Raw genomic sequence first — 27,928 nt, forward strand, 5'->3', positions numbered from 1 at the left:
ACCAGCACAGCGCGTGGGGCAAACCCGGACCGGCAGCCAGGGCTGCTGGGGCCCGGCAGGCGCGCGGGCTGTGGCTGCTGCTGCTGCCCAGACAGAACAGCCCGGTCCTTTCGGCATAAGCTGGTCCTGTATTGTTGCCGGCTCCCTCAGTCCAGCCACCACCTCAGGCTGGGACTGGACCGCCCCCAGGGCTCAGGACCTTTCCTCCCATGGCTACATGCTCCAGGATACCTTGTCTGCTCTCCTGAGTACGAACAGGACGTGGCAGCTTGGCGAGGAAAGTCCGTCCTCCTGCCGGAGCAGCCGGCTTGCTGGGTGGGCACGGAGCACAGCTGGTTCCCGCGGGAGGAAGGGGGACAGTGCAACCCAAAATGCTGGACGTAAGGCACCCCTTCGGGGACCCCGCCAGGGCTGAGCTGGGTCTCAGACGGCGGCATCGCCGTCGCTCCGGTCAGGGCACCTTCCCTCTCCCAGGGAATGACAGCAACCAGCTGCCTCCCCAGCACACCAGGGCTCCCTCTGCCCCCTTCTCCGCCCCGTCTGGACGGGTCAGCAGAGGGCAAAGCTGCAGCCGCGCTGGGAAACACTCGGCAAGTCGTTAGTTACCATGAGAAACTGCCTTCAGTGCACGTGAGAGAGGAAAGGCGCTGAGGTAAGATGGGGACTGTTTCAGGGCTCATTCCTGTGCAGTCCAAGGGAGAGAGGGAGGTTTGGCCACCATGCCTTCCTATTTCATTGTATACAGAATGTCTGAGGACAGGGGGTTTAAATCTGGCACTCGTCATGTGGCCGTGGCCGCTGAGTGACACACTGGACCATGGTGAAAACTGAGGGTCCCTCCTCGGCACAGCTCCTGCGGCTGTACTGGGCTTTGCGGCTGCACCGAGCTCTGCGGCTGTACCGAGCTCTGCGGCTGCACCCAGCTCTGTGGCTGCACCCAGCTCTGCGGCTGCACCCAGCTCTGCGGCTGCACCCAGCTCTGCGGCTGCACCGAGCTCTGCAGCTGTACTGAGCTCTGCGGCTGCACCCAGCCCTGCGGCTGCACCCAGCCCTGTGGCTGTACCCAGCTCTGCGGCTGTACCCAGCCCTGTGGCTGTACCCAGCTCTGCGGCTGTACCCAGCCCTGCGGCTGCACCCAGCCCTGTGGCTGTACCCAGCTCTGCGGCTGTACCCAGCCCTGCAGCTGCACCCAGCCCTGCGGCTGCACCCAGCCCTGCGGCTGTACCCAGCCCTGTGGCTGTACCCAGCTCTGCGGCTGTACCCAGCCCTGTGGCTGTACCCAGCTCTGCGGCTGTACCCAGCCCTGCGGCTGCACCCAGCCCTGCGGCTGTACCCAGCTCTGCGGCTGCACCCAGCTCTGAGGCTGTACCCAGCTCTGAGGCTGTACCCAGCTCTGCGGCTGTACCCAGCTCTGAGGCTGTACCCAGCTCTGCGGCTGCACCCAGCCCTGCGGCTGCACCCAGCCCTGCGGCTGTACCCAGCCCTGTGGCTGTACCCAGCTCTGCGGCTGTACCCAGCCCTGCGGCTGCACCCAGCCCTGCGGCTGTACCCAGCTCTGCGGCTGTACCCAGCCCTGCGGCTGTACCCAGCTCTGCGGCTGTACCCAGCTCTGCGGCTGTACCCAGCCCTGCGGCTCCAAGCCGGGTCCAGCCTGGGTTTGTCAGCGTGGGGAGAGCGCCGGCAGCAGCTCCCCAGAACCCATCGTGCCCCGCAGCAGAACTAAGTCCCTGCTGCTGCAAATACGGTGACTCACATGTCATCACTGCACCTGCATCCAACCAGGGGCTCGCCGGTAGCGTGCGATGGGCTCCCACCCCTCCTGTTCACCTGCTCTGATTTGCAAGTGTTGAGCCCCAGTTCAGAACATAAACGGGTGACTTGCCCTTACATGTCAGACCTCCTGCTGTTACATTTATCCTGGTCGCTCTGGCTCCTGATCACTCTGGTCACTGGTTCTGAGGCCCCTGTTCTGTGCACCAGGCAGGTGCCGCCTCGGCTGCTGCTGGCTTCACCAGAACTTGTCAGCAGACGCCTGGCCGGTGGTGAGGGCATCCAGCACGGAGGCACCTGTGCCGTGACGAAACCCCCTTAGCGCTGGGAAAGTCACACATAAACGATTTTAAATGTGTACAGATCAATGTGCACGGGATGCAGCTTTGCAGACAGGGACAGTGGGGACAGGATGATTGCGGGGACACTGCTGCCATCTCTTGTCACCCGCTCAGGGACTGCAGCACCGGCCAAACAAGCCGGGCTGTCATTCCATCAGAATGCAGGCGGCGTTGGCTGGGGGAAGAGGGGTGGTCCAAGGTTTCAAGAACACTGGATCATATCGTCCTTATGTACCTCTCCAGCGTATGCAAAACTAGCAAAAACCCACAAACCCGCAAACTGTAACAAATCATGTCTGGGAAAGTGCAGGAGAGCTCGGGCAGGCAGCGGCTTCTCAGCCTTGGGGCACCCAAGGACAAGGACAAGGACAGAGCAACATGTGTGGGTGTCTGGTGAGGAGAAGGGGACAAAGGAGGCTTGAACTATTGCATGAAAGTTCTTCTCTCAATATTAACAAAAAAACCCAAAACTGAAGAGTAAAAGAGAAATGAATCAGAACTTAGATCTGGTACGTAGCAAACGCCGATACTGATACAGTGCGTGAGTAGAAGAAAGGAGAAAATACTGTGAGAACAGAGGATCCTTAATGTGGAAGAGAAAGGCCTGAAAATGCTGGGTGAGCCAGAGCTGACGTCTGAGCAGCTCAGCAGAAGACGGGTTGTTAACGCGGCTGTTAACAGCACTAAACAGGTTCTCGTGGTAAGGAGCTAAAAGAAAAACCTCCAGCAGAAGCAGTGAATTTGCTGTTGCTCCAGGTGTTAAAATCATGACTGATGTGCAGATGCATGTTCTGGACAGAGACATAAAATACAGGTTAATGGGTATAAAGCATGGGTACCAATCTGAAATTTAACTATGCTGTTTAAACTGGTGAAGAGATGGGACAATTGACCTCAGTTGCTAAAAGCACATCTATAAAGAGGAAAGGGATGCTTTCTTTTCCACTTTGGTCGTATGGAATGGCAATGAACCTCTGCATAGCCAGCAGGTGACATCGCTAACCTTTAGTACATGGAGAACGACGTGAACTGATGCCTGGTCCGGGAACGCTGTTGGATCTTGCCCAGGTTTGTCAGAGTTACCTGTGGAGAAGCTGCTTGTTTGGCAGCTCGTTTTGGAGCGCGCGAGTGTCAGGTCAGAGCGGCAGGGAAGGAGATCCCGAGTACCGGTGCCACACACAGCCCGTCCCCATGAGAACTGCCCGGCACGGCGCCGGTACCACACACAGCCCGTCCTGGTGAGAACTGCCCGGCACGGCGCCGGTACCGCACACAGCCCGTCCGGGTGAGAACTGCCCGGCACGGCGCCGGTACCGCATACAGCCCGTCCGGGTGAGAACTGCCCGGCACGGCGCCGGTACCACACACAGCCCGTCCTGGTGAGAACTGCCCGGCATGGCGCCGGTACCGCACACAGCCCGTCCCGGTGAGAACTGCCCGGCACGGCGCCGGTGCCACACACAGCCCGTCCCCATGAGAACTGCCCGGCACGGCGCCAGTACCACACACAGCCCGTCCGGGTGAGAACTGCCCGGCACGGCGCCGGTACCACACACAGCCCGTCCCCATGAGAACTGCCCGGCACGGCGCCGGTAACACACACAGCCCGTCCGGGTGAGAACTGCCCGGCACGGCGCCGGTGCCACACACAGCCCGTCCCGGTGAGAACTGCCCGGCACGGCGCCAGTAACACACACAGCCCGTCCGGGTGAGAACTGCCCGGCACGGCGCCGGTACCGCACACAGCCCGTCCCGGTGAGAACTGCCCGGCACGGCGCTGCTCCCGCCGCAATGCTCAGCGATGGCCAGTGCACCAGCCAGGCAGCTCGTCCTCTGATTCGGGAACAGCTCAGAGCAATAACAGCTGCTGAGGCCATTGGAGACGAAGAAAAGGCTGCACAGGCAGAACAGGGTTGTGTCCTGCACAGCTCCAAGATCACCTGTGGTGCCCCGAGGTGCCCTGGACTGTCACGCAGCCTGTAGCTGGTGCAGGTTGATGCCACATCCCCAACCAGGTGGGGAAGAGTAAAGTTGGCGGCCATGGCATCTAAGGAGTGATGCGACCATGTCCAGGGGACAGGGAAGCATGTTGTCACCGTGAGTGCAGCCAGGAGGGAAAGAGAGACATGGTATACTCATCAAGATGGGGCTGGGCGGGCAGCGTTAGTCCAGATACACACTGGTTTTGGTTTCTTCTGTGTCATTTTCTCGCATTCAGGTATCCAAAACTGAATGGCAGCTCTCTGGACTCTAAAATCCTAATGTCTGTGAAATCCCAACATGGGAAGCTTCCAACCAGCATGGAGATAGGACCAAACGCACCCCACCAGTGGAGCCCTTGCCTTGCGGGTTGTGCCCCGGTCCCCCACAGCGCTCGTTTCTGCCCGCACACCAACCAGCCGGCCCCATGGCAGGTGAGAACCAGACTGACGTGACCGAGTTCATCCTCCTGGGCTTTTCCCATGGCCGGCCCTTCCTCTTTGTGCTCTTCCTGGCCATCTACCTGGCCACGCTGCTGGGGAACTCCGCGATACTCGCCCTCGTGTCCCTGGATCCCCATCTCCACAGCCCCATGTACTTCTTGCTCAGTCACCTGTCCTGCTTGGACATCTGCTACTCGTCGGTGACGGTGCCCAAGATCCTGGCAAACACCCTGCGCCCGCAGGCCACCATCTCGCGCCACGGGTGCCTGGCGCAGACGTTCTTCCTGATGGCGTGCGCGGGGGCCGAGTGCGCGCTCCTGGCCACCATGGCCTACGACCGCTACGCCGCCATCTGCCAGCCCCTGCACTACACCCGCACCATGAGCCGCGGCGTCTGCGCGGTGGCCGCCGCCGGCTGCTGGCTCTGGGGGCTGCTGGACTCGGCCGTGCACACCGTGCTGGCCTCCCGGCTCTCGTTCTGCGGGGCCGCGCGGCTCCAGCACATCTTCTGCGACGTGCCCCCGCTGCTCCGGGCCGCCTGCAGCGACACGCGCCCCAGCGAAGTGGCTCTCCGCGCCGCCAGCGTCTTCGTGGGCCTCGGCCCCTTCCTGCTCGTGGTCACCTCCTACCTCCGCATCCTGGCCACCGTCCTCAAGATGCCCGTGGCCGGCAGCTGGCAGAAGGCCCTCTCCACGTGCTCTGCCCACCTGCTCGTGGTCACCGTGTACTTTGTGACAGCCAACCTGAACTACACCCGGCCCAGCTCCGGCTACTCCCCGGCAGCCGACACACTGGTCTCTGCACTGTACTGCATCGTCACCCCCATGCTGAACCCCCTCATCTACAGCCTCCGCAACCAGGAGGTGCGGGGGGCCCTGCGGAAGGTTCTGCGGGGATGGAGCTTCCCTGGCAGCAGCGCATGAGCGGTGCAGCGCTGCATGGGAGCTGTGCAGTGCTGCAGGGGAGCCGTGCAGTGCTGCATGGGAGCCGTGCAGTGCTGCAGGGGAGCTGTGCGGTGCTGCAGGGGAGCTGTGCGGTGCTGCAGGGGAGCCGTGCGGTGCTGCAGGAGAGCTGTGTGGTGCTGCAGGGGAGCTGTGCGGTGCTGCAGGGGAGCTGTGCGGTGCTGCAGGGGAGCTGTGCGGTGCTGCAGGGGAGCTGTGTGGTGCTGCAGGGGAGCTGTGCGGTGCTGCAGGGGAGCCGTGCGGTGCTGCAGGGGAGCCGTGCGGTGCTGCAGGGGAGCCGTGCAGTGCTGTGGCGGTATTGCCATGTGTGCCAAACGGCTGCTGGGGGCAGCAGGCTCAGGACTCCCTGCCCAGGCAGCGATTGCTTGTGGCACACTGACTCTCAGCACACCCCTGATGGCCGAACGGCTAAATAAGGTTGGGAACAAGGCTACCATTCCACAATTATGTCTTTATTTTGCAAGTGTCATGTGCTGAGCTCAGCACAGGCCTTGTTGCAGCTATGCTGCTGCCAGGGAACACGGTGAACGGCGGTTTCACGTGGAACCAGACCCTTGCTGGCCCGGGCAAGGCTGTGAGCTCTGCCCTGGGTCTGCCCGAGGGGCTGAGCCAGGCCCTGTACGGCACAAGGGCCAGCACCTTGGTCTGCAAAAGCTGCGCTCTGCAAGGGGCTGTCGCACCTCCCGCCACACACCCAGGCTCCAGCACCAGCTCCGCCGTCCGCTGCCTTTCTGCAGCCTGCCCTGACCGCTCTGGAGCGCTTCGCACATTAGCACAGCAACCAGCCGTTTAAACAGACCACCCGTTATTCTCAGTGCTTTGGTCAAGCAGCAAGTAATTAGCACTGAGCTGTGAGCTGGCATCGCTTCAATCTTCACCAGAAATGCTTTGCTTTATAGACATGAAAACCAAACCATCGCAATGCAGTTGTGCGTGGTGTGGCTGTGGGCGGCAGCGGCTGAGGGCTGGCTGGTGACATGGGACAGCCACCGGAGCCCAGCTGCCTCACGTTAACTCCTTGCAGGGGCTCTGCAACCGTGGCCGAGCGCAAATGATTGCATGAGCGCCGGGGCAGTCGCGCTGCCGGGCAGACCCGCAGGCAGGTGCAGGGTCAGCAGAGCCCGGCGCGACGGCAGAAGCGAGGAGTGAGGAGCAGCCGCCCAGTGCGCAGGGGCTGCGTGGGGAGGGAACAGGCACGGGCTGCACGGGAGCTGCACAGGGAGCTGCACAGGGAGCTGCACGGGAGCTGCACGGGAGCTGCACAAGGAGCTGCACGGGAGCTGCACAGGGAGCTGCACAGGGAGCTGCACAGGGAGCTGCATAGGGAGCTGCACAAGGAGCTGCAGGGGAGCTGCACAAGGAGCTGCACGGGAGCTGCATAGGGAGCTGCACAAGGAGCTGCAGGGGAGCTGCACAGGGAGCTGCACGGGAGCTGCACAGGGAGCTGCACGGGAGCTGCATAGGGAGCTGCATGGGAGCTGCATAGGGAGCTGCACAGGGAGCTGCATAGGGAGCTGCACAAGGAGCTGCACGGGAGCTGCATAGGGAGCTGCACAAGGAGCTGCAGGGGAGCTGCACAGGGAGCTGCACAGGGCGCTGCACAAGGAGCTGCACAGGAGCTGCATGGGAACTGCACAGGAGCTACACAGGGAGCTGCACAGGGAGCTGCAGGGGAGCCGCACAGGGAGCTGCACAAGGAGCTGCACAGGAGCTGCACAGGGAGCTGCACAGGAGCTACACAGGGAGCTGCACAGGGCACTGCACAAGGAGCTGCACGGGAGCTGCACAGGGAGCTGCACGGGAGCTGCACGGAAGCTGCATAGGGAGCTGCACAAGGAGATGCAGGGGAGCTGCACGGGAGCTGCACGGGAGCTGCACAGGAGCCGCACAGGGAGCTGCACGGGAGCTGCACGGGAGCTGCACGGGAGCTGCACAGGAGCTGCACAAGGAGCTGCACGGGAGCTGCACAGGGAGCTGCACAAGGAGCTGCACAGGAGCTGCATGGGAACTGCACAGGAGCTACACAGGGAGCTGCACAGGGAGCTGCACAGGGCGCTGCACAGGGCGCTGCACAAGGAGCTGCACAGGGAGCTGCACAGGAGCTGCACGGGAGCTGCATGGGAACTGCACAGGGAGCTGCACAAGGAGCTGCACAGGAGCTGCACGGAGCTGCGCGTGCTGTCAGGGAGTCGGGGACACGGCTGCACTCGGGCCAGAACAGCGGCAGTTTATTATCACGTCGACGAGGGCAGCGCGGCGCAGCGGTGACAGACACTGCTGGTTCGAACTCTGCTCGAATGGGGCACTTACACAGTTTATTTACCTGTAGGTTATACAACTCACTCTTCACAAACTGTGTCAGATAAGCAGGATATTGTAAATACGACAGTATAGGCTCTAGCCAGCACAGCCTTTAACAAATAATTCACACCTTTAACTAAACTGGAGACCATTACCCACAAATGGTTCTTAACTAGCGAGTCACGGCCTCATAGACTCGAGTGTCCCCCACCTCACGCGTGCCTGCACGGTCTGAGCGGTTACGGGAAGGGGATCCCGAGCGGCTCTGCCGCCTGACGGAGCAGTGCTCGCCCTGACTGGTTTGCGAGACTGAAAGGCCTCCCCTAGCAGAACACCCCTCTGACGGGCCCGCATGAGGACCAGCACAGTTACTGACACGAGCTTTGTTAAGTGAAGCCTTTTAGTATTTTTCTCTTGCTCCAAATCAGATTTTCCAGAATAATTTTTCTCAGAAAATAAGATAATTTTTACACTTCCAAGGCTTAACCCAGAAGTTACGCACCTCCTGATGTTGTTCTTGGCACACAGAGAACCAAACAAGCGATCTCCTACCACAGCAAGATCATCCTGTATTTTCATGGAGCCAGCACACACTTCTCCTGTGTAACGAACAGCTCACCACAGCCAAGCCTGTGTCTGTGTCCACTGGATGGTAAATGTTCCCAGGCCCCGGTCCTGAAACCTGCCCCAAAAGACCAGGTTCACGTTTCTCTGCCCTGTTCTGCAAACATGGTCCATCCTGCCACTGGAAACCCTTCCTGGAACAGAGGCAAGCTTGCTCTTTTCCCTGCGCCCCGGGCAGGATGAGACCCAGGGCCACAGCGTCCCACAGCTCACGGCCCTCCTGCCTCGACTGGACTAGAGCTGGCGTTTCTTCTCCGTGAGCCGCCGTGCTGGGCACAGGAGTGGACACGCAAGCTTGCTGGTTGATGGGTGGGACAGCCCAGGTAGAAAAGACGTCTTACATCACACTCACATGCTCTTAAACCACCTCACCTTTCCCACCCGGAGGTGGATGGGAACCAAAGTCCTCTTGAACACAGGATAAACAGCCCCTCAGGCACTGCCAGTTTGCTCCCTGGTAATTCTCGCATGCAGACATGCCAGGCTGAGTCAAATTAAGCTAATAACAAGTAAAAAGCTAAAGCAGAGAGAGGCAAAAGCTGGGAAGGAAGCACTTGGCCAATCCTGGTTTCACTGAAGAAGCTTCACATAATTCGCTGGGAAGAGGCCGACTTTGCCCCGGCACTGCCCCCGCCACCAGCCTTCGTCCACCATCTCGATGTGCGTGATCGTGTCGTCAGGATCGAAAGAAATCTCATCATCTCCATCTGCAAAAATCGATCAGAAAAGACAGTCACAATGCACAGCCAGCCCCAGAGAGAGCTGGGCTTAAATCCCCCTCCCGCCACCCCAGAGGGAGAATACCGAAGCAGCATTCTGATAACCCTCAGAGTTCACCTCGTCCAACCCCCTACCGAACAGCTGAAAACATCTTTGTGCCCAGGAAATGCTGAGAGAGCTGGGGCTGCTGAGCGGAGAAGAGAAGCTGAGAGGGATGTGATCAATGGTCAATATGTCAGGGTGGTGTCAGATGGAGCAGACTCTGTTCAGTGGTGCCCAAGGCCAGGGTGAGGGGCACCGGGCACAGACTGAAACACAGGAGGCTCCATGTGAACACGAGCAGACACTTGTTTGCTGGGAGGTGCCAGAGCCTGGCCCAGGCTGCCCAGAGCGGGTGTGGAGTCTCCTTCTGTGAGCCATTGCAACCCCTGGGATCCTGTGTGATCTGCTCTGGGACCCCGCGTGAGCAGGTGGGGCTGGGGGTCTGCAGGGGACCCTCCAACCACAACCATCCTGTGAAATCCTTTCACCGCTGCGGGCGGTACAGGCCACCGCCTCGCTGATGCACCGCCCAGGCCAGCTCCCAGGGCCCGTCCCCACCGCCCGGACGGCACACCCACCTCCCTGGTAATCGTAGAGAGCCACCGCACAGACCCCAGCACTCTCCCCCTCATAAGCATCGTCCGTTTCCCCTGCAGGAGACAAGACAGGCAGAAGATAAAACAGCCATAAAGATCTGCTCAGTGCCACCCTCAGGGTGAGCTGCATCCAACCGCTGTCAACATGGAGAGGTGTACCATGGCTCAACGCAAGGTAGGACTCCACTACCCTTCTGCAAGGAGAGGGGCAGCGTCCTGATGCTTCATGTTCATGTTCATTAACTCCAGACTTTCCACTTACCGTCTCCAGTACCAGTGAAGCTGCAACAGAAACACCAACAGCAGCCCATGCAGTTTGCTTATGTGCTTGGAGGAAGACTACCCTGTACTCCACATGCCCAGGAGACACCACCAGATCAGGTCTCATGAGCACCAGCAGTTTGAGCAACAGGCTGAATTAAGGGGGCAGCCCCAGGCCTCCGTGCAGCACTGGCAGTCGCTTGCCAGGAAACAGCGCACCAAGAGCACCAGTCCAGGTCCGGCTGCTTCCGGGCCCGTGGCAGCCCGCTGGTCCTGCCCGGGTCCTGCTCCACCGCGGACAGTTGCTGCCTGGCCCAGCACTCCATGGAGCTGGGCAAGGCAGTGGGAGATGACCAAGCCTCCATCATCATGGGCTGCTACCCGGACCACAGTAGGTTTCAGGATACAAATTCCCTCTGTAGTCTGTCCCATACATTTAGTGAGGTGAGTGGACAGAGAAGCTCCCCAAGACACGGGCTCTTCCGTCAATACTCACCCGGGTGGTGCTGGCTCTGGCTGGGCTCCCCAGGAAGGATCTCCTCATAGTCGTCACCTCCATCTCCTCCATTGTCATAGATGGCATCCGGCTCCCCCCGGGTGGCTGGCAGCTCCTCATAGTCAGCACCCGCACTGGTACTGTCACAGTAGTCAGAAGGCTCTGGCAGCTCCTCATAGTCTCCAACATCCAGACTTTCACTGTAGATAGGCTGATTCTGGCTGGGGCCCTTGCACAGCTCTTCGTCCAGATCGGCTGGCCTTGGTGGCAACGTGGGTGCTGTTTCCTCATCCTCCCTTATTGCCTCCTGCTATGAGGTGGGGAAATGACAGGAAGGTCACCTGCGAGGCACAGTTCAGGCAGCGCTCCCACGACCACACAGCACCCGGCGCAGCGGAGCTCGCTGCACTGCAGGCGCCTGTAGCGCTGTCATGGCAGAAACGGAGCACCATCCTGCACGGTGTGGAAACGGTTCAGCCGGCAGCGCTGCGCTGAGCTGGCAGCTGGGGTGGCTGTGAAGACCCCCACGGCTCACACATTCCAGCCGCTCTCATACTTGGCTACAGCTCACAGAACAGCCGCTGCTCTGACCCATCTCACGGTGAGAGGTGCTGTGCAGCCATGCCCCATCACCACCCCAACGTTTCCCGTTTCCAAAGCCTGTCCCACGCTGTGGTGCACCCCACGTCTTCCTGCAGGGCTGCAAAGCCCCTCCGGTGCATCCCGTGCCGCTGCCCCAGCTCACCTGCTCTCCGTGTGCCAGGGGCCCGGCCTGGCTGGCAGCCCCGGGCGCGCCGGCTGCCGCGGGGGCAGCGGCTGCCTCGGCGTGGTCCCTCCCCCTCTGTGGGATTTCCTGCGAGAAAAGCCACCAGGTTGCCTCAGTCCCGCTGAATGAGGTCCAGAGCAATGTCTGTTCCCATTCCCAGCAACGCAACTCAGAAACTTTTCCTTCAGCTGAGATCTGCTCCATCTCCCACAAACCTGCCCTAGGGATCAGACACTAGCAGGGCTGTGACGACCCCGGGACGTGCAGAGAGCAGCCCCAAGGAGGGAAAGTATCGGGGAGTACTTCACTGTTGGAACCTTATCTGCCCATTGAATGCAGAAACAGCACAACGTAGGAGGAGGTCTTGTAAACATTGAGGGTTCGGATGCAGCCTCCAGTTTGGAAAACCCTGGATGCAGAGTGGTGGGATGGGAATGCCGGGGAGCTGTGACCGCCCTGTGCGAGGCACCGGAGGCGAGAAGGAGCTTAGGGCAGAGCACGGGGGTCACGGGTGGGTGCAGGCACGTCCTGACCCGTGTGCTGAGGGAAACCCCGGGGATAGCTGTGAAGTTTAATGGCAGTCTCTGGCAGCTGCAGAGAGACAGTTTAGGCAAGAGACCAGGCAGAAGGACAAGGAACTGCCAGCCCCGAGGAAAGGTCTGCTTGGCGAGCCCTGGAGGACACAGCGGGACGGCCACGGCTCACCTTCCGCCGGGCCGCCTGGCGCTCCCGAGCCTGCCGCCGGGCCCGCTCCTCCGCCTGCCTCCTGCTCTCCTCCTCTGCCGACCTGGCCATGCTCTCAAACCGCGACCGCAGGCTGCTGGTGCCGCTGGAAGCTTCTGTGGAGGAGACAGCTGACGAAGTCTGCTCGATGGCGTCCTCCATCCACCCCAGGCATCCAGGAGAAACCCAGACCCCTGCCCCTCCCAGAGAAACCTGCACCCCAGCCACCCCACAGCTCCCCGCCTGGCCCAGGGCCGGTGCTCCGCTGTCTCACCTGCCTCCACCGGCCTTGTCTTCTCATACGAGGAGGTGGGAGCTGCCATCTCACCGAAGCCAGCGGCACTCTGCAAGAGGAAGGGGCAGTGTCCAGAGATCGCCTGCTGGGTTCGGTTACTGCTGGCAGCTGCCCTTGTTCCCAGCTGCGTCTGCCTCCAGCGGCACCACCGACACAGCCCATGGCGGCTGCTGGCGCCGCCCTGCGCGGCTGGAGGGCCTGCGGCCCCCAGCCAAGGACGCGGCTGCTCCTGTTGGGGTGGCACTCGAGGGTGAAAAGGCCGCTTGGAACCAAGTGGAGGAGGCTGCACGACAGCAAGACAACTGCTGCACGGGACAGCGCGGGTGGCCACCCGAGGCAGCAGCGCTCACCCGTAACGTGGCGGCGTGGAACGGGGGCCTGGCCTGACCTCCTCCCGAGGCGCAGGGACCCGACACGTCCCTGAGCTGCACTCCGGGGGCACGAGGCGCGGAAGCGCTTCCCTGCTGGACGCACGGCTGCCTACCGGGAAAACACGCTGCAGGGGTTGCCTGCAGTATGTGTGTGCAGTGGTGTAGGCTGGGAAACACCACGTGAAAACCTGCGCCAGCACCTAAGATAACACTGGCTGCGTCAGGCGCAAAGAGGTGGCTAAACTGGTAGTAGCATCAATTAAGTGTCTGCAGCAAAGAGAAAGTGAGATAGAGGGAGCTTATCTACTTTAATGAGAGAACTATTTCATATGGAAAGGAAAGCACAGGTAGGATCCAGCTTTCAGACTAACACAGCTGCACCTGGGGCTCTACCTGGGGGTGTCACCAGTGGGCTGGGTGGCCCCGTTGCCACTGCAGTCAGTGGGGCCCAGACAGCAGCTGTGCCCTTTGAGGACAGCACACCTGAGCAGGCGAACAGTGCTGCAGGGCCCCGGCCAGCGCTACGCAGACCACGGCGGGGACCTGCACGCGTTGTTTGTAACCGCGTTTACATTTAGGAGTCTTGCTGTGAAAGCTGAATCCTACACTTATTGTTCAAAACTTTATCGAAGGGTGTTAAGATTGCCTTGTGGTATATTATGCTCTACTCTGGAGCAATTAATTCAGCACTACTCCAGTGCCTGAAAACCAGGCAACCAAGAATGTAGGTACCTGCCCATATACGCTTATTTTCACCAACTTTGATTATGCTTCAACATTCTCAAAGTGCACAGGTTCATGTTGCACTTTGAGGTGATCAAGAACTGCTTACCCCTCTCTGCACCCTGCTCCTCAAAGGACGCACAGCCCTGACTTCTCCACGAGCTCATGTGACTTCACAACCTTTTTCGGCCACACACGGGGCCTCGCCTTCCCACCACACACCTGCATTCGCGGTTGTTCAGTTCACAGGCCGCGCTGCTCTCTTCCACGGGCAGGACGCTACTGCCGCGCCGCTGCTGGCCCAGCCGTGCAGCATGGAGAACACGCTCGGCTGTTACAGGTACCTGTTTATGTCCTTCCCTGGCTCAGGGCCCTGCTTCCCCAGCTCCTGAGTACAGGGACATTGGTTCTGTACCCGAACCCTGTGCCACTGGCACTGTCCCCAGCAACAGAACATGTACGGTTCAGGGGAGGCACCCTCGCTTCCTCCTCCACATTCTACAGACTGTCAGTCTGACCTCCTCGGTGCCAGGCCAGGTCATGGAGCAGATGACCTTCAGTAACATCACACGGCACATACAACAGAACCATATGATCAGGCCCAGTCAACATGGGTTTGTGAAAGGCAGGTCCCGTCTGACCAACCTGATCTCCTTCTACGACACGGTGACCCACCTGCTAGATGAGGGCAAGGCTGTGGATGTTGTGTACTTAGCCCGCAGCAAAGCCTTGGACACCATGTCCCACAGCATCTCCTGGAGAAGCTGCAGCTCATGGCCTGGAGGAGCGTACTGTTCAATGGGCAAAGAACCGGCTGGAGGGCCGGGACAGAGCTGTGGTGAACGGAGCCCAACCCAGCTGGGGGCCGGTCACGAGTGGTGTCCCCAGGGCTCAGCACTGGGGCCAGTTCTGTGTAATATCTCTATTAATGACCTGGATGAGGGCATCGAGTGCACACTCAGTCAGTTTGCAGATGACACCAAGCTGGGTGGCAGTGTTGACCTGCTGGAGGGTGGGAAGGCCACACAGGGGGATCTGAACCAGCTGGATCGAGGGGCTGAGGCCAATTGTCTGAGGTTCAACAGGGTCCTGCACGTGGGTCACAACAACCCCATGGACGCTGCAGCTGGGGAGGAGCGGCTGGAAAAGGCCCTGGGGGTGTTGGTGACAGCGGCTGAACATGAGCCAGCGTGTGCCCAGGTGGCCAAGAGGCCACAGGATCCTGGCTGGGACCAGCACTGGGGTGGCCAGAAGAACTAGAGAAGTGATTGTGCCGCTGTACTCAGCACTGGTGAGGTCAGACCTTAAATCCTGTGTTCAGTTTTGGGCCCCTCATCAGGACTTTGAGGGACAAGAGAGAGTGCAGAGGAGGGAACGGAGCTGGTGAGGGGCTGGAGCGCAAGTGTGATGGAGCGGCTGAGGGACCTGGGGGTTCAGCTGGAGAACAGGAGCTGAGGGGAGACCTTCTGATCTCTGAACTGCCTGAAAGGAGCTTGGAGCCAGGGGGGTCGGGCTCTGCTCCCCAGGAACAAGCGCCAGGAGCAGAGGAAACGGCCTCAAGTTGCGCCAGGGGAGGGTGAGGTTGGATGTGGGAACAATTTCTTCCCCAAAGGGCTGTGGGGCATTGAACAGGCTGCCCAGGGCAGTGCTGGAGTCACCAGCCCTGGAGGGGTTTAAAAGGTGTTTAGACATGTCCTTAGGACATGCTTTAGTGCTAGAGTTACGTTAGGTTATGGCTGGACTCGGTGATCCTCAGGGTCTCTTCCAACTGAAATGATTCTATGATTCTATACACCAAATCCCCACCACCATCCAGGATTCTCATCTTCTAGGTTATCCCCATCCGTGCAGATCATCCTCCATTGGCAAGACCCCATTTCCTGAACAAGCTTGCAGGGTAGCCTGCCAAAGCACAATGTTAATTCAAATGTCTGAGACAATCTGCATTTTGACCACAGATGAGCCTTTGCCTGGTTTCAGATCAGACAGAAGACTGGACGACCTCATGCAAGGCTGATCCCTGCCAATCCCACCCCTGCTGGGGTTTGGGAAGGTTTGCAGGCAGATGACTATGCCCTGGTCTGAGATTTGGCTAATGGAACAGGCCATAGGAGGCTCCTGGGCAGGACAGAAAACGCTGCAGAAGGTAACAAGTAACAGAGAAGCTGAGAGTTACAGACAGTGCATGGGGAATGGCCAGATTTCACCTGTAGCTAGGCAGGGCTGATACGGGGCCAGTCACTCACACACAAAGCCGTACCACCTGGTGGTACAGGAGACACCGGAGGGGCCACAGGTCTGTGTCAGGTACTGGAGAGACCGAGATCTGCAAGTTGGCTCCTTGAGGGATCAGAGCTCAAGCCAACTTCTGGGAAGCCGTGGTTACATGTGAGTGCGACAGCGCTAACAAACCTTCCACCTTGAACAGGAGCAGCTGGAGGAGCGGCAGCCCAGGGCTCCCGCCTTCCCGCGGGGGCAGCGCGAGGCACGAGCGCTCCGTGAGCGCCCCGCTCGCTGCACGATCGTCACCAGCGCTGGGGACGCGACACCGGCTGGGCCTCCGGTCTGATCCAGCACCTCTCCTGGTGACAGACAGTCCCAGCACGGTGCAACGGCCCGTGGCCCCTCAGACTGCCCACAAGAGTCCATCTCCACGGAGCTACCACTGCTCGTCCTGAGCGCACTGGCACACACAGGAGGGACGGCAAGCCGCCAGACAGAACACTCTGAGCGTACTCGAAGGGCACTCAGAAAGCGCTTCACCAGCTCTGCTACATCCTGACCCAAAAGAAAGCAGGGGTATGACTGTGCAGTCCAAGCATGGCATGGTTCAAAGCAGCTGAAAATGGAAAAAGCTTTTTCTCCCTTTCATTATGGGATCCGCAGGCTGCACTCCTCTGCACCCTCTGGTACCTACACCTCGCCCTGCGGTTGCTGCACCGAGCAGCAGGACTCGTCTCCGCGGAGAAGCCTCCTCTCGCAGCAGCACGAGGAGCAGTGATTAGCAGGAAGCACCGCAGGCTGCAGCACGCAGTCTTACCTTATCTACTCTGTCCTTCTGGACACCGTAACGGCCTCCAAACCCCTTGGCATAGTCTGTAGGGAAAGAATGAGGCTATCTTATAATATTTTATATTGTGTGTGCACCCCTGACTTCAGTATGCTGTGAGCAGTGAAGTGAGTTAGGTTTGTCTGCATCTTATCACATATGGAACTAAACAGAGATAATACATGCAAAATGAACAGTAGCTTTTAAGACTAATCCTTCATTCCTTTCAGTGCAGTGCACAGGTGCTCGTTGCCGTGCACCAGCAAACCTGCTTCCAAGGCACTGGGTGAGGAGCCAGCCGTGCCATTGTCACTGAAGTTAAACACACAGTAGCCAAGCCATCCCTGGAACCTGCTTTGCCTCATTCCCACGTGCTCACCGTTCAAATGAGTTATGCTCAGGAACGTACCTCACAGAGCAAGCACAGTATAGTCTGGGAAGCCCAACTCAGGGCCTTACATCGGATGTCTCCCACCAATCCAAGTACGCGCTTACTATGGCAGAATTTACCCTTGTGCTTTGGGGGCTCACAATGTCCCAGCTGCTCCAGAACATGCTGCACACACCCAGTGTTCAGCAGCTGGATCTCCATCAAATATGAGCCACTGGTTCTCTGTGTGTGCACCTAGGAAACTGAGCAGCACTGCCCTACCTGTTTGGGATTCGTGGGGTTGCATTTCCTCCTGATGGTCCCAGCCAAGCGCACTCTTGTCCTGACGATCCCTCTGGATCCCAAACTTCCCACCAAAGCCCACAGAATAATCTTCAGCCACGGGGATCCAGATCACGGCACGGAAGAGAACAGACAAGGGAGGGAAAGACAGATCATACAGGGGCGATGGTTCTCCCTGCTGAAGACTTGAAGAAAGCCATGGAGAAAGGCCGGATTTCCCCGCTGGTGGCTGCAGACAGCCCGCCCTCCTCCCTGCACATGTCACCTGCTGTTAGCACCTGCCTGGCTTTTCCCCACACCCCTCCTTTGGTGACACGCTGCCCAGGAGATCCCTGTGCCAACGCAAATCGGCTCCTCTTCATTTAGCCCGAACTTCTTCCAGCAGCCATGGCTTTCCCACCCGCCCCGTCCCCGGCTGCAAGCAGCGGGCACCCAGCAGCTCCCCCAGCACCCCCGCAGCAGGCTGCGAACCCGCAGCACAGTGTCCCGCAGCCCAGCGGCACGGTCCCGCGCTGCAGTCCTGGCACGGCCGCTGCACGGGGCTCCCGGCTCACCTTTCTGAGAGTCGTGCTTCTCCGCCTGGCTCTTGTAGTCAAACCCCACTGCCGCTTTGTCCACCTTGTCCCTCTCCACACCGTAACGGCCACCAAAGCCCTTGGAGTAATCTGAGGTGGTGCATGGAGTGAAACGCTGCCCCGAGCGTGGGGCTGGGGGGGGGTGAAGGTGGGGAGCAGTGCTGGGGAGGAGGAAAAGCAGCAATGATGACAGAAAACACTAGAAAACCCAAGGGTTTGTCGGGGACACAGTGGATGGCAGGGAGCACCATGGGCACCAGCAAGGTCAAGGGCCCATGGGAACGGGTGTGCAGGGCAAGCGTGGCTCACGGAAGCCAAAGAACCTGAGGGCCATGGGCAGCAGGAGACACTGCAGGACGAGAGGGCGAGGAAGAAAAGTGACAGGCCCAGGGCAGCTGGGGGGGCGGTGCGAGCTCAGCCCCCGAGGGCGCAAAGCCAGGGCCAGACCTGGGCACCGACGGCCTGCACATCCGCCCACCCACACAGCCCCAGAGCCAGGACTTCACGGGCTGTGAGGAAGGACATTCAGAAGAACGGCAAACCTTTGTTGTACGACTTACACTTGCTACAATGGAATCTCAGCCTCTACGGGGAAACGCCGGCTCTGGATGCTGCAGCCAAGGCCGAACCCCCATTTCTGGTGCCCTGCTCCAGCGCAGAGTGCCCGGCACGCTGTGCGACAGAGGCGCGGTACGTCTCCCGCACACCTGCCCTTCTCCATGTTCCAGAACATTACATTAACTCCTTCAACCATGGTCTATTATTGTCTAAGGACTATCTTGTTATTATTGGCTGGCATCCTAAGAATGTCCGTGTGTGTCGCAGGTGCTGGCTGTACAGAGACACGTCCAGAGACCTGGTCAGCAGCTGTTCCCAGCCCGCCCTCCAGGAGTGAGTCAGTCACCTCCCTGCGCTCCCTGACCCGCTCTGGCGGGTCTGCGTGTCTCAGGAACGAGCTGGGGCTGCCCCGGCGCACGCAGCCCTGTCAGTCCGTGAGGACCGTGATCCAGAGAAACCGGCACGAAAACGCCCTGTACTCAGAGCGGCTCTCCAGTTCATGGACGCTCAGCCACGTCAGGACCAATCTGTCAGTTCTAGAAATTTCTTGAGCTTATATCGATCAAACTGTTATTTACCTGTTAGGCTATTATGAAACAGACCTTTTGGGATGCTGTTTTCACCAAATATAGGTTTTATGACTGCTACCTTGATAATGGAGTTGCCAGTATGGACACAGTTCTATGAGAAACAATCCAAACACCCTATTTCTAACGTTTTCATTTTGTCCTGAGTGATTTCTGTGGTTTTACACAGCCTGATGAATTTCAGTGTCTACCATGCAGTATACAGTCTGCGTTAATGTAGCACAACTGCATGTGATACGTTAATTTAAGATCAACAGGAAGGCCTCAAAAGCTCCCCATTCTCTTACGGTTTCCTCTGAAACGAACGATTCAGTTCTTCTTCTCTTGGTAATACAGTATTCCTCACCTTTCCCTGAACCAGACTTTGCCCTCTCATCTTCTCTTGTTGCAGAATATTTAAAATATCTTCAGTTTAAGTTCTTGCAATGTTCTTAATGAATATAGCTCCTTGTATGTACTTTTAAAAGTCTGGTTGCATAGTCTTCAGAATTCTGCAAAAGTCTGGGTGCTGCGTAGAGGCTTTTATTTCCGTATCTATTGCTGTGCCTTTTCTTACGTGTTGCTTTTTCAGAAGTCACCCTCACGTCCTACAGTGCCCGGGTCCCCTCTGGAGCGGTTGCTCGGGACTTTAAAGGAAGGGAGCACCAGCCGCCCGTCGGGTGCACGTGGGGGCGTCTTCCCTGCTCAGCCATCCCGTGGTTTGCGTCAACGCAAAACGCAGGGACAATGTACACCCGAAAGGTGTGACAGGAGAGCAGGGAATGGGGCTGCAAGGGACTGACCGGGAACAGGAATCTGCAGCGAGTGACAAAGGCGGGTAAGGAAGCAGCCTGTGCACAGCAGACAGCACAGGACATCGGGGGCAGAACGGACGCCGGACAAAGCGACAAGGGGCCACGCACGCCCATGGACTTGCCTTTCTGGGACGAGTGTTTCTCCACCTCACCCTTGTATTCAAAGCCCATTGCCGACTGGAACAAGAAAGGGAGGAATGTCAGCCGTCCCGAGGGCCGAGCCAGGCCTCACCCGCCCTCCTCCGGGCTGGGACACGGGTCCCTGTCCGTGCTGGCGCCTGGTCAGCCCTGGCTGTACAGCCCTGCTGCCCACGCGGCAGCGTGCCCGGCAGGCGCCCCCGCGGCCCGGGGAAGAGGCCGCGGTCCCACCCCACAGCCTGCCGGCTGCGCGGCGCCTGACACCGGGGTGTGCCGGCAGGGACGGCTCCTGCTGCCCCACCCCGTCCTGCCGCGGACTGTGCAGCGCGCAGGCTGCGGTCTGGAAACGCAAAACACCACCGCCCGAACCAAACACAGTGCTCCTGGACAGGACAGGGCGAGCATGCTAGTGCGCACCAGGGAGTTAACCTCCACAAGCTTCCCAGCTTGTCACCGGTCATTGTCCCGCACACAGGTGAGCTGCGTGCGTCGGTGCAGACCGTGGTGCGTGGCCTGTCCAGACCTGCACCCCCCAGCACCCCAAAAACCGCAGCCACGATCCTGAATGCAGCACAGTGTCTCAGGGGCGGCACTGAGCACAGGCTCCAAGTTCCCGCTTCAGCTGCCCTGTCCAACACACCTTGTCAGCTCGGTCCCGCTGGACTCCGTACTTCCCCCCAAAACCCTGGGCTGCATCTGTCTGCGAGGAGTGCTTCCCAACGTCAGCAACGTACTCGTGTCCCACCGCACACTGAGGAGAGAGACAGCACGACATGAGCACCCACGGCCAGCCGGGCAGGGTGGGCAGACACCGCACCACCCCCGAGCGGCTCTGCCCCGCTGCCGGCACACCCACAGCCGGAGGCGACAGCCCGGACTGCCCGTGCTGCTGGGGGCGATGCCGCCCGCACAGCCCGTGCCAGCGCCGCTCTGCTCTGCGGCCGGTGACGCAGCTCCAGGCAGCCAGCCCACAGAACCGGCCCCGTGCCACCCAGGGGATGCTGAACACCCGCTGCTCCCAAATACAGCCCAGGGGATGCTGAACACCTGCTGCTCCCAAATACAGCCCAGGGGATGCTGAACACCCGCTGCTCCCAAATACAGCCCAGGGGATGCTGAACACCCGCTGCTCCCAAATACAGCCCAGGGGATGCTGAACACCCGCTGCTCCCAAATACAGCCCAGGGGATGCTGAACACCCGCTGCTCCCAAATACAGCCCAGGGGATGCTGAACACCCGCTGCTCCCAAATACAGCCCAGGGGATGCTGAACACCCACTGCTCCCAAATACAACCTATGTGATGCCAAATGCCTGCTGCTCCCAAATACAACTCATGAGATGCCGAATACCCGCTGCTCCCAAATACAACTCATGGGATGCCGAATACCTGCTGCCCCCAAATGCCACTGAGGTAGAGTGGTGGGTAATCACATGGGGAAACTGAGGAGAGAAGTGTGGCCAGGCACGCACAGCTGAGAACCCCCAGGCAGCGGGTGCGTCACTTGCTCCCTGTTTTCTGTGTCCCAAAGCCAGGGCCAGCAGAGCTGGCGGGGATCACTCTTTCCAGGTGCTGCTGCTCCCTGCGGAGCCGGCGTGGCCGCGGATCGCACACGTCCTCAGAAGGGCCAGAGGCCGAACACTTGCACCATTCTGGTAAGACGGGGTGAAGGCTGAGGAGCTGCCCAACAAAAACACCCACCCTGTGCTGCAGCAGAAGGGTCTGAGCGCGGCCGCTCCACTTTGGCCGCTGGAAATGTCTGTTTCTCACCCTGCCATCCTGGCGCACGCACACCCACAGTGCCCCTGTATATTGAATACTAGTGCAATCTTACAATCTCACTTCCGAAAACAAAGAAGTGTTAGATTCTGAAAGGCACAGGAAGAAGCATGATGATGATGATCAGAAAACTTAGATTTGATGTGAGAACAGAGAATATGAACTAAGGCTTAATCCTGGGGAGATATGATAGAGGTGTCTAGTGGAAAAATATGAGGAGGGAATTATTATTCATCAGTTCTCCATGCACAAGTAGGGAGGCACCTAAATTAGCTGTTACGCAGCAGGTTTGAAACAAGCCACAGAAAGTCCTTGTTCACAGCTAAGGGAAGTGTCGCCAGGAAGTTGTAGAGACAAATTATAGAAACGGGTTCAGGCAGATCCTGGAGACAGATTATGGGCTGGCTAGACACGCTGGATCTGCGCGGCCATGCAGCTCCGTTCTCTCCCTTCGGGGTCAGGCCAGAAAACGCTTTATGAGAATACGACTTTTCCACTGGGGCCCAAGGAAGCTCTCTACAACCGTTACCTTATCCATTCGGTCCCGCTCTGTTCCAAATTTGCCACCATAGCCATAGGACGCCTTGGGCCCAGTCTCCAGCTCCTTCTTCTTGATGACCTCATGTTCCTCTGACACCTTGTTCCTCAGCTGATGGATGCTGGTGAGACAGAGTCAGGGCGGGTCACTGGGGACGGTGCAGACCAGGCAGCCAGTGTCCCTGTGCACTGCACCAGCCAGAGCCCCGCACACAGCAGGACATGAACCCAGCGCCAGCTGCCACTGTGTGCCCACGCTGCACACTGGGTGACAGCCACACACGTGCAGCCACTGCGCTGTGGCAGAGGGTGCTGCGCGGGGGGCTTAGGAAGGATGCAGAGCCACAAGCTCAGCAGGTGCATCCAGCCCGCACCCAGCAGCCCCGTTCAGGGTTAACCCATCTTCACCAGGACCCCACACCTTCCTTTATCTGTGCTGCACCGGCCACACCGTGCAGGGCAGCACTGCTGGGATGGGATCAGCCTTGGACCAGGAAGGAGCAGGAGTCTGTGCCACTGGGACAGCCGCTGTCCCGAGGTACGAGCAGGTTCACAGCACCTCGCTGCGTCACCCGTGAATGTCGCCTCGGGCGCCAGACCAGCACCCCGCACCCGGGCGCCGGATGCAGCCGCAGAGCCGCGCAGGGGCAGCGCGGCCGCAGGGGCTGCTGCCCCGGGCCGGGCCCGCGCTGCCCCGCGGGGGAGCCCCGAGCGGGGTCCGGCCCGCCCGCCGAGCGCTGCCGCCCGCCCGGCCCGCCCCGCCGCGCACGAGCCCGTCTTGGGCCGCTTTCGGCCGGCGCTGCCGCGTCCCCGCCCGCGGGTTCGGGTGCCGGGAGCCGCAGGCCCGGGGCTGTCCGCCCGCCGCTCCGCCCGGCCGCACTTACTCGATGTGCTCGGCGCGGCCGGAGCCCTCGATGGTTTTGGCTCCCCAGCGCTGCTCCTGCTCGGAGATGTCGTTCTGCGGAGCGAAGCGCAGCCGTCAGCGGGCGGGCCCGCCCGCCCCGCCGCACGGGCTCCGGGGCCGCCCCGGCCGGGCAGGGGCGGCGGGCGGGCCCGGCGGAGCCCGGGGTCCCGGCAGACCCGTCGCTCTTCCTCAGGAGAAGCCGCTAAATGGAAACGCTGTGGAAACTGCGCAGGAAAGTAGTGGGAGAACGCGGGAGGGGACGGTCCGTCCGAGGTCCGCTGCTCTGCACCAGCTACGACGGCGTTTGTTCTGTCCTCTTTTTGGAGGTCTGAGCATGTATTTGATAAATTGAAGCATCAATAAACTTTCCTAATGTAAGGTAAAGCTAAAAACAGGTATATACATAATAGAATAAAAAATAATACAAAGTGTTATTCTGTCCAGGCTTATTCAAAATGCTTCCACAAATAGAAGAAATGAAGTAAAAACGAAAAATAAGTTTGAACTTTTTTTAAACATTAATAATTTGGGGCTTTGAGGAGGGGACTTGCTTTTCTGTCTTGAATTATTTATTACTGGACATAACCAGGCAAGACTGAACCTTGAAAACACAGGACTCTCGTATAACAGAAGAGACTGTCTACTAAGAAACTATCTCGGAAAGAGAACGAGAATCTCGAGAGAGCCCGGAGCGGCCCGTGGCTGCAAAGCCGGAGCAGGACTGTGCTGCGCGCCGTGTGCTCCGCGGCGTTTGGAAGGGTGCGAAGAGCCAGATGTCAAAGCCTCGAGGCAGTGAAGGACTGCTCGGGTTGACCCAACGCAGGAGACAGAGCCGTGCGGAAATCCTGTGATGCCGAATCAGTGGGGGATAAAATTGTAAATTATGGTTAGTGTTAATAAGTACAAAAGTAAAGCACATGGAACAAAAATCCTAATTATATCTGCATAATGATGGTTCAGAAATATTTACCATTCAGGAAGGAGTACAAAATATAGAATTATGTGCAATTTTGTGGAAGAGCAGCAAATACAGAATTGGCCAAAAAGCCAAAGTGTGAGTTACTTACTAGGAAAGGAATAAAGAATCAAACAGAAAATGAAAATCGTGACACTGCGAATGCGTGGGGTTCCCACAGGCTGAGCTCTCCTGTCCTTTCGCCATCCCACCTAGAGAACCGGGCTAGATAGGAAACAAGGCTGTTCGGAGGCACGGAGCCGCATCAGCAGGGTGGGATTCCTCGTGTGGCAGAAGACGGGTGAGGGCAGGGCTGGAATCCTGCACAGTTACAGTGCGGGAAAGAGAACACGTACGCGCACACTATTTCTTGTAACGTAAGTTGTGGAGAAGATTCAGGGAAGTTACCAGGGAGCAGATTTAAAAGAAACTAAATATTCTGTACTCAAGTCATTTTACTTGTAGTCAGATGTGAGGTACATTGATGTGGGAAGCCCTGGAGACAACACAGATACGGGTCAGAGCTGGCTCAGGTGGCCTGACAGTACCTGTGAGGGGCTGGTGTGACTGGGCTGACCCTGCACAGTCTGTGGTGCCGCCGGCCGTGCTGAGCCCCGAGCCCTGTGCCCCGAGCCATGTGCCCCGAGCCCTGTGCCCCGAGCCCTGTGCCCCGAGCCCTGTGCCCTGTGCCCCACACCGAGCCCTGTGCCCTGAGCCCTGTGCCCTGAGCCCTGTGCCCCGAGCCCTGTGCCCCGAGCCCCGAGCCCTGTGCCCCACACCGAGCCCTGTGCCCTGTGCCCTGAGCCCTGTGCCCCGAGCCCTGTGCCCTGAGCCCTGTGCCCTGTGCCCCACACCGAGCCCTGTGCCCCGAGCCCTGTGCCCTGTGCCCCACACCGAGCCCTGTGCCCCGAGCCCTGCAGCGAGCCCTGTGTCCTGAGCCCTGAGCCCCGCACCGAGCCCCGAGCCCCGCACCGAGACCTGGGCCCTGAGCCCTGTGCTGCAAGCCCTGAGCCCTGTGCCCTGAGCCCCGAGCCCTGTGTCCCGAGCCCCGAGCCAACTGTCCAGCGTGTGCCGGGGGCCTGTGAGCCCTCCACACCAGCAGCACCAGCACTGCCACCTTATGCGTTACCACACCAGACACTCACCACGAAATCAGGGTCGGTGTCCCAGTCGTCTCCTTGAGTCTCAACCTTCACGGACACGTCGTGTCCCACAACTGCTTTCCACATCTGCACGGGAGGACACGGTGTCAGGCGGGGCCCGGCCCGCGGCCATCGCACGGCACAGCGCGGCCATCGCACGGCACAGCGCGGCCATCGCACGGCACAGCGCAGCCATCACACAGCATAGCTTGGCCATCGCATGGCACAGCACAGCCATCACACGGCACAGCACAGCATCTGTGGCGCAGTGCGGCCATTGCACAGTGCAGCATGGCCATCGCACGGCACAGCGTGGCCATCGCATGGCTTAGCTTGGCCATCGCACAGCATAGCTTGGCCATCGCACGGCACAGCGCGGCCATCGCACGGCACAGCGTGGCCACTGCACAGCGCAGCGTGGCCATCGCACGGCACAGCGCGGCCATCGCACGGCACAGCGTGGCAGCCGTGGCACAGCGTGGCAGCCATGGCTCAGCGTGGCAGCCGTGGCACAGCGTGGCAGCCGTGGCACAGCGTGGCCGTCACACAGCACAGCTCCGGCCAGGTCTGCCCTGCGGATCGCTGTGTCTCATACAGTACAGGGCACCCCAAAACAGCTGCTCCTGAGATCCAGCACCTCTTTCAGCAAAACACACAGGGATTTTAAGTGTAAACCACAGTCCTCATGAACGCTGACTCCATAGTTAAAATGCACAGCTTATTTTAATGTTAATTAGTGCTGGCATCCAACTACCAGACGCAGCTTTTCCAACATACACTGGTTTTCTCTGCTGTGGAGGCTGTTCCCTGCTTTAGCCTCCCTGCTGCTGATCAGGGCACACACCGGGCGCTGCGGTTCGTCTGCCACCCTGATGGGATGCTCATTTACGTGCAGCGGGACCCCTCCAGTCTCTTGCCGGTTCTCCAGCCTGCGGGCACTGCCCGGCGTGCCGCTGCGGGCCCAGAGCAGGGCCGTGCGGGGCTGCCCGTGCTGGCGCAGGGCGCTCTGCCGAGGGCCGGGGGAAGCGGTCGGCCCAGGAAGAGGAAGTTAAATAGAATAATGTGAAATCTAAACTCCTGCGTTTCATTTTCAAAGTGATGGTGAAGAAGATGATGAAAAAGTCCCTCCCAAACAACAGTTGATACAAAATGAGAGACAGATTACGTGGCTTGCCTGCCCCGACACAACAGAGCTGTCGTTCTCCGCAGAGCTCGGACGCCCCGCCACCTGTGACCGCCCGCGGTGTCGGGAAAGCCCAAATGGCTCTTACTGTCACCTAAAGCAGCTTTTCACGGGGCAGAGAGACGAGCGGAACGTGCAGCAAGGACTGCGCTGCCGAGCCCCGTTCCCATCCCTGCGGGCGTCACGCAGACTGTGAGCAGACCGCGGGGAGCAGAGCCCTGCGATGGACCCTCGTGTCACTGCACGCCTGCCTTAGCGCTCTCAGCAGCACCGGCCCCCATCCACAGCCGGCCGGCCCCGCTGGCAAGGACAGCCGCTTTCTGCACAAGCAGAATATTTATGCGGAACAAGTAATTAATTGTACAACACGAAGGGCTGCTGAGTGAATAACCTTCCAGTTCAGCACAGTTTAGTTCCGTTTCAAGCTGCCGTTACCAGTTGTGTAGAGAATCAGCACCAGGGAGCAGAGACAACAGGAACTGGCAGCACACAGCAGGGCTGAACAAAAGCCAGACAGTGAGCTAGGGGGAGGACGCAGGACAAGGCAGATCTACCGTGAAGATGCGGCCATGGGCCTTCCCCAGGAAAAACCAAAACCCAGAAGCTGCCTCGGGTCTGTGACACGCGCCACAGTCCGCGTACACGCTGACAGTACAGCATTCTTGTGTGCTGATCGCAAACAGAAGCGGGGGAGGCAGGAAGGCCCATGTGGACAACCCAGCAGAACCTAACGACACCTTTCATCTCCTTTTCCCCTCCCTAATTTATTAGCATCTCTCACTCCGAAGATTTTTAAAGTTTATGGCTTATTTTTGTTAGCGATGAAACAGCAGCAGTAACCAACTAGAACAGGGCTGTTCAGCAGGGCCGCTGACCTGAGCAGCTGCTCAATGCAGGTGGTTCGGGGTTTAAATCCTGCTGTAAATGGTTCTCGACCGCTGCTCTGCAAAGCCGCCCACCAGGCACCTTGGGAACCGTGCAGAGCACGGACCAACCACACCGCGGGGCTCCGGGCACCCGCTGCGGCGGGGAGGATCGGCCGGGGCCGCACCTCAGCCTTCGCTTTGTCCCGCTCTTCCCCTTGGGAGCACCCGCTGCAGCACGGATACGGGTTACCACACTCAGCACGGCCACGCTGCTTCATTCGGAAGTGTGGTTCTTCAGAGCCTCAAACAGAGAGCAACAACGGCGACCGGAGAACAGGCGGAGAAGCGAACGCTGAGCACTGTCAGCTCACGCGTGGGGTCAGGAAGGAGTTCTCTTTGCCCACCAAAACCCTACATTTTTTTGTTGTTTCTCGCTTTCTTCTCTCAGAATCCGCTCAGCTTTCTTACCTTCAGAGGCTCACCAGCTCCTGCCGGAAAACTCGCTGCGTTTTGCTCAGGCACCTGTTGCAGGCGACGGCTGTCGGGCCGCTCTGCGCCCCAGTTCCTGTTTCAACTTCAGCGGTCTTCACTTCCTCCGTCCCAGCCCCCAGCCCTGCCCGAGCCACGCCAGGAAACCTGCCAGTCCCCTTGCACGTTGCTGTCCCCTTGCACACTGGAGTCCCCTTGCACGCTGCAGTTCCCTTGCACGCTGCGGTCCCCTTGCACACCGGAGTCCCCTTGCACGCTGCAGTCCCCTTGCACGCTACTGTCCCC

At 59.4% G+C, this 27,928-nt stretch overlaps 2 protein-coding genes across 3 annotated transcripts; one reads left to right on the forward strand and one right to left on the reverse strand.

Annotated features, from left to right (window-relative positions):
* Positions 1-1,521: 1,521 nt before the first annotated feature.
* Positions 1,522-7,557, forward strand: LOC102096185 (olfactory receptor 5V1). The gene has a single exon (XM_021290197.2). It carries the CDS (start codon positions 4,519-4,521, stop codon positions 5,455-5,457), a length of 939 nt encoding a protein of 312 aa, XP_021145872.2. The 5' UTR covers positions 1,522-4,518; the 3' UTR covers positions 5,458-7,557.
* A 232-nt stretch (positions 7,558-7,789) lies between these two features.
* LOC102096367 (hematopoietic lineage cell-specific protein) lies at positions 7,790-27,778 on the reverse strand. 2 transcript variants are annotated; one of them, XM_065049507.1, is made up of 15 exons: positions 27,623-27,778; positions 25,109-25,192; positions 22,989-23,062; positions 22,097-22,226; positions 20,429-20,539; positions 19,773-19,827; positions 17,691-17,801; positions 17,116-17,226; positions 16,455-16,510; positions 12,300-12,369; positions 12,008-12,141; positions 11,282-11,389; positions 10,537-10,843; positions 9,762-9,833; positions 7,790-9,128 (listed from the first exon to the last, which is right to left on the reverse strand). In XM_065049507.1, exons 2-15 carry the CDS (start codon positions 25,190-25,192, stop codon positions 8,992-8,994), a joined length of 1,560 nt encoding a protein of 519 aa, XP_064905579.1. In that variant the 5' UTR covers positions 27,623-27,778; the 3' UTR covers positions 7,790-8,991. The 2 variants fall into 2 exon arrangements, with proteins under 2 accessions (XP_064905579.1, XP_064905578.1); XM_065049506.1 differs by having other exon boundaries at positions 10,537-10,846.
* Between the last annotated feature and the right edge of the window lie 150 nt (positions 27,779-27,928).

This window comes from Columba livia, chromosome 1, assembly GCF_036013475.1.
Source record: "Columba livia isolate bColLiv1 breed racing homer chromosome 1, bColLiv1.pat.W.v2, whole genome shotgun sequence".
NCBI lineage: Eukaryota > Metazoa > Chordata > Aves > Columbiformes > Columbidae > Columba > Columba livia.

Excerpts from the sequence above, each read along its gene's own strand:
- LOC102096185 (XM_021290197.2), top strand. The coding sequence starts at position 4,519 with ATGGCAGGTGAGAACCAGACTGACGTGACCGAGTTCATCCTCCTGGGC.
- LOC102096367 (XM_065049506.1), bottom strand. The coding sequence starts at position 25,192 with ATGTGGAAAGCAGTTGTGGGACACGACGTGTCCGTGAAGGTTGAGACT. Across the intron at positions 22,227-22,988 it reads GGCCGCGCCGAGCACATCGA|CATCCATCAGCTGAGGAACA; the intron begins GTAAGTGCGGCC and ends CTGTCTCACCAG. Across the intron at positions 17,227-17,690 it reads GAAGCACGACTCTCAGAAAG|ATTATTCTGTGGGCTTTGGT; the intron begins GTGAGCCGGGAG and ends CCGTGGCTGAAG.